Source organism: Sabethes cyaneus, chromosome 2 (assembly GCF_943734655.1).
Source record: "Sabethes cyaneus chromosome 2, idSabCyanKW18_F2, whole genome shotgun sequence".
NCBI lineage: Eukaryota > Metazoa > Arthropoda > Insecta > Diptera > Culicidae > Sabethes > Sabethes cyaneus.
Window position 1 is genome coordinate 39,918,560 of NC_071354.1, and position 9,439 is coordinate 39,927,998.

At 40.6% G+C, this 9,439-nt stretch overlaps 1 protein-coding gene across 1 annotated transcript; it reads right to left on the reverse strand.

Moving 5' to 3' along the window:
• Nucleotides 1-2,632: 2,632 nt before the first annotated feature.
• LOC128735329 (uncharacterized) lies at nt 2,633-5,713 on the reverse strand. Its single transcript, XM_053829820.1, has one exon. It carries the CDS (start codon nt 5,711-5,713, stop codon nt 2,633-2,635), a length of 3,081 nt encoding a protein of 1,026 aa, XP_053685795.1.
• Between the last annotated feature and the right edge of the window lie 3,726 nt (nt 5,714-9,439).

A 9,439-nucleotide genomic window follows, 5' to 3' on the forward strand; every position in this document is an offset into this window, starting at 1 on the left:
CGCAATTACAAGCAAAATAAATAAAATATAGGAGCACGTAACGCGAGCGTATCCGTTGCTGCTAGCCGCGTTGCCAGAACTCTCCCCCTTGAACAATATTTCGAGACTAGGACATAAACTTTTTTCCAAATTTGTATAAGCCTAATTAACTCTGTAATGAACTATAGGTGCTACCACAACTATTGGACAACTACCCTACAATATTAGCAATTGATAAAAAAGAAAAAAAGATTTCGAAACATTTCCAAGCGACAGAACATAATCTACTGACTTTTCTTTAGAGTTTTTCACCATTACTTAACTTGAAATTGGACTTAAAAATGGAAATGAATTGGTTTTAAATCGGATGTTATCGATTGATATGGGGCTTGAAATTGGAATTGAATTTAAACTGGAAATTGAGCTTATATTAGACTTGAAACTATTGAAACTAAACTTGGGATTGCTTGACGAAATAAATAAATAAATAAATTAAGTTAACAACTGGATTTGAAGTTTGACTCGAAGCTTACAGAAATTATTTTGTTTTACTTTAAATTTAACAGAGTAAGTGGGGCACGTGCCCCACTGTGACCCAGCCTAGGTACGCCAGTGATAATATTCAATTTGGCGGCTGTTTGGTTTGAATACACAATATAGATGGCGCAGATGAAAATAATTATTAAAACACAAAAATTATTATGTCATGCAATTTTAGACTCCAGCATAATGGATTATCATTAATATTTTTTGGAACGGTAGTTCTTTTACAATTGACGAAGAAAGTTATGAAAAATTTTTATAGAGAAGAAGAAAGAGCGACAAGGTGAGAGATATTAGTAGCTACGTTTAACAAAGTAGTCGTTGTGACTCCTACCTTTTGTCCAATGCTGGAGGGTTCATGAGTCGAACCAAGCTATAATCTGTGAATATAACCGGATTCAAACCCACAACACCTGCCAGAGCATGTGGATCGTTGGTGCTGATGTACATTTGAACCATAGAGGAGCTGGACAAAAGGAGACTGCACAACCCCATTTATTAAGCCAGCGACGTATCTTCAAGCGCCACCGTTAGATGGGTTGAGTTTATTTATAGACGAAAATTGTGCCTCTTCCTCGATCTAATGTAATGGAACCACTGAACGAACTGAGAAGTTTAATGCAAAACTTGGCACTGTATAGGGCATGCGGAATTTTAGAATGTCAATGTCAAACATTGACTTGACTTCACTTGACATTGACTCCATTTCATAGAAAGTCGTAGGTCGTAAATATGAGTCTTCGATTCGCGGAATGTAGGTGCGCGGTATTTACGCCACTTATAAATAATTATTGTATTACAAAATAGTCCTAATAGTACTATCCTCAAATAATAATCCATCCTGCAGGATAATTGAAACGGAAGCCAATATTTGACCTTTTAAGTTTTAACCTTACGATCATTTGAAATCGAACTAGGGTGGTGGCGCCATTATTAGTTCTATTGTCTATATTGGTCCTATTTTCACTATAATCATACCTATCTGCAATGATTGGCTATATCAATCTTATTTTTAGCGCATTTTGTTTAAAGCATAGATGAAACTTACACTTAGGTTAGCAAAACTTCGAGAGAATTGTTTATCTTTGTAGATATAGATCATAGATAATTGTAATAAAGATAGGACCAATATGGGTAATAAGACTAATAATGGCGCCCTCGTCCTAATAAGATCGCGGTCAAAGCTAAACCGAGAAATTAAATCTTCCGAATTAAAACGATCTTCATTAAACATAAAAAAGTATTGGAGTAAATGTAATATAACTTATCTATTAACGGAAAATTAGCATTCATTAACTTTTCGTCGGAGAGTCCAATTTCGGAAGCGAACACAGCGAATATATTTTCATGACCAAAATATTTGTTCCAAACAGAAAAACTACTTTTGAAATTTGCAGAATCGATGTCGACTAATTTCGCCTTAATCCATAAGTATTGCTGAAGCATTCTGCCTTCCCTTCAATCAAAATACTTAATGCTACATTTAGCGCGATATTATGGGAACACATTATCTAATGGCACCGCATTACGGATTTTTCATCCTATAAGACATTCTCTAAATGGCAAATATTCCAAAACACTTCAATTTCATTTACTCTTGTACTTTGTAATCTACAATCCGCTCGAAGGACCTACGAAGCAAAATCAATTTTCGACACAACGCTCAATCACTGTCAGCATTGCATCGTCCATTTGTCACGTTGAATAAATGGATGCCATTCTACATGGGGAAAAAATATCATCAACCCTTCCCCGATTAGCCGTTACACCTTGCCCATTATTACGGTTTGGATTTCGATTGCAGAATTGTCGCTCCAGATTTGATAACATACATAGGTAATCAGGTCATTCGGTTTGTGCACCATGTCTCCCGGTGTTGATTGATGTCATCAGACCGCGTTCAATAATTGAAATTAAAAATAATGTAGGTCATCTAATTTATTGTTTTTAACGGTGTAAGCACGTTTTGTTTAACATCTAATCATTTTAATTCACCTGTTTGAAATTAATTCTTTCATTGCTGTACTTTTTTTAAACGCCGAACATAACTTACTATGCGAACAAGATAATTTTCGTCTAACCTAAAATCGATCCCAATTTCAATAACAAACTAACAACCTGCTCTGTCACCTTCTATGCAATCCGAAGCGTCTGAACTGAAAATTTCATTCGCTGCACATGCTTGAACTTGTGAAGATCCATCAGTGCATTGAACGTACAGATAGCAAAGCTGGGGATGAGCATGCCTGCCGTCACCTAAACCACTACAGAAGCCAGCTCTCTCCTCATCTATTTCACAACTTTCCACGTCTCCCGGAGCACATAGTTGCTCTTCGGCAATCATAATTTCCTCGTCCGGGCAATAACCGACTGAAGTTACACCATTCGAACAGGCCAAGAAGAGCTGACACTCCGTTTCAATCGGAAAGGCCAAAATTCCATCCGCCTCCTCACTGCATCGGCCAATGTAGTTCTCGCAACCTACCCTGTCACCGGGGGCGCATCCATTTTCAACGAAAATATTTCCCGGTGGACACAATACAGGCAGTGGATCACCTGCTTCACAGCGATAATATGAGTCGCAAACATCTGGATTGGGTAGAAGCGTGTCATCGGGAACTTCTGCGCAAATGTTTACCTCGGGATGCAGCTCACAGGTTTCACTATCACCGGGAGCACACCCTGCTGCTGTTTCATCAAATATCTCCCCACTTGGACATTCCACGATCGTATCCCCTTCCGTTCCGCAACGAACGAAAATATCACAAATAGGATGCGGGCGAGCGGCACCCTCTTCTTTATCTTCTTCTGAGCATACAGTCAACAGTTCGCAAGGATCAACAGTACCTGGCGAACAACGTGTGTTATCTTGGTCCCATATTGCACCTCGTGAACAAGGTATCGCCACAGTTGTTTCGGACTGACAGTCAATATATACATCGCAAAATCCCGGATGTTGAATGTTCCGCTCCTCACAGAGATCGTCGTACAACCCGCACGTTTCAGCGTTTCCTGCGGCACAAGCACCTGTACCAGGTTGTATGACATTTCCGCGAACGCATTCATTGACCGTTGGCAGGTTATCCGTACAAATTACGTATTTATCACACTCCTCCGGATGTGGATAACGTTGGTCATTCGGACGACCCTGGCACATATCTGTCAACTGCGTACGCTCACAACTGAGGGAGTCTCCCGGTACACAAAGCAGCATATCTGCACGGAAAATTTCACCCGGCGGGCAGGAATTTTGTTCTACTGTCGAGTCTACGCAGCGTACATACCGGTCACAGTCCATGGGATGCTCATATAAGCCATTTTCCTTACCTCTACAGAAACAGTCAATGACCTCTCCGGGAACACAATTCATCGTAATAGGATCTACAATTTGTCCTTCCGGGCATGCTTGCACGGTCGGGAACCCGGCAACGCAAAGGATTTTCAAGTCACATCTCGTTGGGTGCGGTAAAATTTGCTCGTTGTTTGGATCACAAGTGATATCGAGTAGTTCGCAGGTATCGGTATGACCGGGAAAGCAATCCAATAGCGATGGCCGCAATACAGTCTCGGCCGGACAGCTTTCCACGTTTGATTGTCCGCTCTTACACACTACGTACTGGAGGCAATTTCCTTCGGCAGGATAAGGAAAGCGACTGTCATCAAAACGTCCGACGCACATTTGATCAAGCGGAGAGAGCGTACAGCTTATGAGATCTCCCGGGGAACAAACCTTCAGTGCCGAATGGAAGATATGATAAACGGGGCACAGATGAAGGGACAGATGCCCGTTATCACAAAGACTAAACATGTTGCAATGGTTTGGGTGAACCAACATGTTATTTTCGCCTGCAACACAAATAATCGGAATACACTCTTCCTCATCGCCAGGAACGCAACGTAGCTGGGAGGCATCGAACATTTCTCCAAGTGGACATTCGAGAATAGTCGCTACCTCTTGCTGGCATGATATGTACATACCACATTCATTGGGAATTGCAAGTTTACCATCATTTATTCCCTCACATAATGCATCCAAAAATAGGCAAGTCTCTGTGTCTCCAGGTACACATTGGATTGTGCGAGGTTCTATAATGTGATTGGCAGGACATGACACGTTGTTGGCCGCATTATTTTCACATCTTACATATTGCGTACAATCATCCGGATGGGGGTAGATCGTTCCAAATGGTATATCCACGCACATTTGCTCGAGCGGGGTGAACACACAGGTTTCATTATTTCCTGGCACGCAAAACTGCATGTCAGCACGGAAAATTTTATTAATTGGACAAAAATGTACTTCGGCCGTTTCATTTATGCATGTAATATAGGCGGCACAGTGATTCGGATGTCCTACTAAAGTTCCATCTCGCTGGTTCGCACAAACTTCGTCGAACAAAACACAGGTTTCAGCATCCCCCGGTGCACATTCGGAAATACGAGGATTGAAAACTTCCGCTGGCTGGCAATCAACCACCACGGTCTCACCATCCTTACACTGTACAAACTTGGTGCAATCGTCCGGATATGGAAAGACACCAGTCGGAAGCTCATCGCAAATTTCGTCCACCGGAGTAATAACACACTTTTCCGCATCTCCTGGCACACAAAATTGAATATTCACCTCGAATATGTGATTTACCGGACAAAAATCCAAATTGGCTTCGGTCTCGTTACACCAAATGAAAGCGTTACAAAGATTCGGATGCGAAAAAAGCTCTCTGGTACCGCTTTCTGCGCACCGCGAAACCAGGGATTGACACAAAACCGTATCGCCCACTTCACAATCGGTTGCGTTTTCAACATAAATAAATCCTGGCAGGCATGCGATTACTTCAGCCTGCTGGGCGGTACAATTGATGAACTGTCTGCAGTTTCTCGGATATATTAACGGCCCATCCGGCAAGTCCACGCATGAATCCTTAGGATCCCACAGTTCACAAGTGGTACGATTCCCTAGCACACAGGAAGCCTCCGTTTGGGACCAAATTTCGTCGGTCATACACTCAAACTCTTCCGGGGTGCCATCCTGGCAAAACACAAACTGCCCACAGTCGGTTCTGTCTTCGAAAAATGAATACGAAGCCTGAGCACACCGAGCCTCGTGTTCTGGATTTTGGGCAAAGACAACCGCTGTGAGAGCTGCCAATGCAAGTAGCACTTTCAGGAGCCTATCCGTTTGGCTGGCCATTACCCTTTTCAGTGTGAGGTTCCGCAGATCTGAAAATACTGACCGCGGTACGCAGTTCGCACCGGCTTTAAACAATCACCAAATCGGTTCCAAATCGGATTTATTGATAGGCAGGTTTTTCGAGAATGCACGATAAAGCTCTTCCAGCGTGGCCAGAGGGGTGTGTTCCAATTATAGCGATTAACGCTCAATCACATTTCGTCGCGTTGCATTGTGACGTAACGCTCCCATTATTATCAGTGAGTAATTCGTCGTCGTGGATTTTCAATCGCTAGGAAATTATGGAAACAATACCTAGATAGACATATCGGATGGAATTATTACAATTGCTCGCATAATCGGCCCAAAATAGACATTGCATAATTGGCCCAAAAAGGAAATGGTAAACTAATCAGAATTCAACAACTAATTGAAAATTATAAAATATATGCACTGACGCATGCCAATATAAACATTCCTAGCGTTGATAAACCCTTTACTATCATCTAGGTATGAAATAGAGTGAAACACTACAGAAACAGAGAATATTCCACCCGGAAACGAAATGGAAAACATGGCCTGCCAAATTGAGATTGGGAAACATTTGAGAAAATTGAAGCGTAAACGGTTGGGCCAGGTTGAGCAAAGTAATTAGTGTCTACAAAATCAGGCAGTAAATCATTGCGGCAAAATTAGTACAACATTAGAGCTAATAAATACAAAAGAATAGGGAAAAGTTAAATTTTGTGTCACTACCATAAGCTTGGGTGAAATTCTGTAAAATTTAGTCAAAATTAAGGCAGCAGGGAAACCATGCTGAAACACTGCCTTCCGTTTTAAGAGCGTAGCAGCTCACGGGAACACACCACGTCTGTTCCCGCGCTTCACGCATGAGTCAGGGGCGCAACAAAGTTGCATACTGGTTTTAATGACGTATTGTTAATAAGTCTGTCTTATCAAAGTTTATAAAAATCAGCCAATTTTTTTAAGGGGCGGTCAAAGCCATTCTAGGAAAGTGCCATCCTGCCTATTTTTTAAAGATGTATTATCCAGGAAATAAGAGTTAAAATAGTTAAACACATGTGTAACAAATCATTCAATTTTTTTACAAATATAAATCTAGTTCCCTTTCTAAACTTGCTAATCTTTCCTCTTGACGATGATGTTAATTCTAGTTCCATGCACAAGAAATTAGTGGTAAATCGAGCACTTGTAAAGTGTGCTTCGAAGACTGTACGCTCTTTTTGCTTTTAATCGAGTTGTGAAGTGCCTTTTCTAAATTGCATGGAATGCAAATATAATCATTTTTAAACAGTTTAGCTTTTCAAGTGTTTTATGAGGGAGATAAGGAATAGAGGCGCCTTAGCGCTGCTGTTTACCCGCAATGAACTCGAAAAAAATCGACAAATCAAACCACAGAAATCAATCAGTTCTTGAAATTTATAGATGACAGATATTAAATACACAGCCAGTGCATTACAGGTGTGCTACTGTAGAGGGAAAAAATTTCTGCGCTTTCTAACGTTTGCAGCAGAAAATGTATGGCTTTTGCGAACCTAACGGCTCTTGTGTCAATCGGTTAGTTCCCGTGATAGTGACATCTCTCAATCAAGCAAGAGATTTTTTCAGGGTGTAAACTTTGAAGCATTGAATTGTTGAATTGTTGTTGGTCCTATTCCAGGAAATCTCTTGGTATCATATCGGTGCATGATTGATATTTAGTTTTTCAGTGAATCTGGAACCACAATTGACACTTTCCATCATCAAAAGGTTAACAACTGACAGACCAGAAAATAATATTGAGAAAAAAATCTGTTTGGTTTATTTATTTTTTGGAAAATTTTTGTTTTTCCTCTTCCATCAAAATTATGTTTAATTGAGCCCCAAAGCTTGGTTCGGGCATCATGGGGCCCCATGGGTTTACACTATGGAGATTGGAGATACCTTCGGCTTTAGTGTCCCACCAAGATCCCAGGACTAGTTTAAATTAGACAGCATTTCCTCTTCCATCATATAAAGCACGCTGCATGCTACATGGTAATTTAAGCTTGTTAATTAAAATTACAGTTTTACAGTTTCCAAATTGATTAAATCGGTCTGTAAAGTGCTTGCTATCCCGTATTCTGTCTTTTAGATAGAGACCGTTGGAGAAGTCTTTTATCGATGCATACCAAACTGATTTTCGAGAAGGTCCTAATCTCGGGGTTGAATGTGGAAGAACTCGGATACATTGCTAAACTCGGCGGGTTGCAGATATCGGGTCTATAGATTATGCTAATTCTTGTTATTAGCTAAGTAGTTCCAAACTAGTGTTCTGTAGAGCACTGATACTCCTGGTGCCCTTTACGAAATTGAGATATGGAGACCATGGAGGAAGCAAGTGTTTGGAGTTCCTGGGTGTAAAACTGTACAATCAATACTTGGCAGTAAAAAAATTAGCGTGTGACGTAAACGTTTGAATTACGAGTAGTATCAAGAATGCCAATATAACGGAGGGCTCTGTAACCGCAATATTTCGGAGTCTGCTTTGATAGGTAAGTGGTCCTGAGTTCGAATCTTAATAGCTGTGTTGCGAAGCACGCACTCTTGTGGTCTAATTCTGTCACACACGCGTTCTCTCTCTCGGACTTCGTTTCTTATATCTTCATGCCCTGCGACGAGTTTTTGCGAGTCTGTATTTAGCTATCAGCCACGGTCGTCGCTCTCGCTTGTCATTGCAACCCCAGCAGTTGATATCGAACACTCACGAGGGCCCCCACTCTCACCCGAGAGTGAAGCCAGGGCGTAAGATGGAGAATAAAAGAAGAATTAGGGACAGTGAGATAACAGGAATGGAGTCAATGCGAATAGCTAAGTCTTAAAACATTCAAGATCATGAACCTACATCACATAATGTATTTTGAGAATTCTTTTTCATATATTTATCAACAAAGATCAGTTTTGGCGAAGTTAAAGCAAATTTTTTTGCAATCATTTTCAGGTGATTTTCAGTAACAAAATACACATTCAATTTAAATTTAAATTGCTGCACGGCATCACATAGTAATGAGAGTTAATATTTTAAAAAAATATGGCAATCGAATTGTTTGCTAACTCCGCTAGTTCATTATTTTTCGCACAACAGTGCTATTGGCAACGGTGAGACACAGAGACGTACGTGACACCGAGACATAGCCTTCGCCATGCAAATTTATTTGAAAGTTTTTTTGTTGAATTGGAGATCAATCCATAGGGATTGACTGTAAATGAATTCTAAAGTTTAAGTTAAAAATCAGATATCCAGGATTTGTCCTTTATATGTGTATAAATGTATTTGTGATAATAATCAGAGTTTTCAATCATACCCAACAATAATGTATGATTTATAGACACAATAAACAGCACGAAAATTACCCAAAAATATGGTTTAAATTGATTTCAAACTTTTTCTAAACAACTAGGAGGATATGCCTTTCAAATGGATTGAAAAGCTCGTTGGTAGCTAGCATCAAAAAGAATTGAAATTTTTTTGAAAAAAAGTGTCTCAATTTAAACGTCTCTCCTCTAAAGCAAAATCGGCAACCATGCATCCTACAGACGCTCGCAGGCAGTTGACAGCTCACGAGCTGTTGGTTTCGTGAGCGGGCTGCAACGAACAACGCTACAGGCTGTGGAGTAAGCGTTGGATGCTATGCTCCTCACACTCGTTCGCGTAAGGGCCGGCATCGTTTGCTTATCGCTCGTATTGCAACATTGCTTAACCGTTAT

Coding starts and splice junctions, on each gene's coding strand:
- LOC128735329 (XM_053829820.1), bottom strand. CDS start 5,713: ATGGCCAGCCAAACGGATAGGCTCCTGAAAGTGCTACTTGCATTGGCA.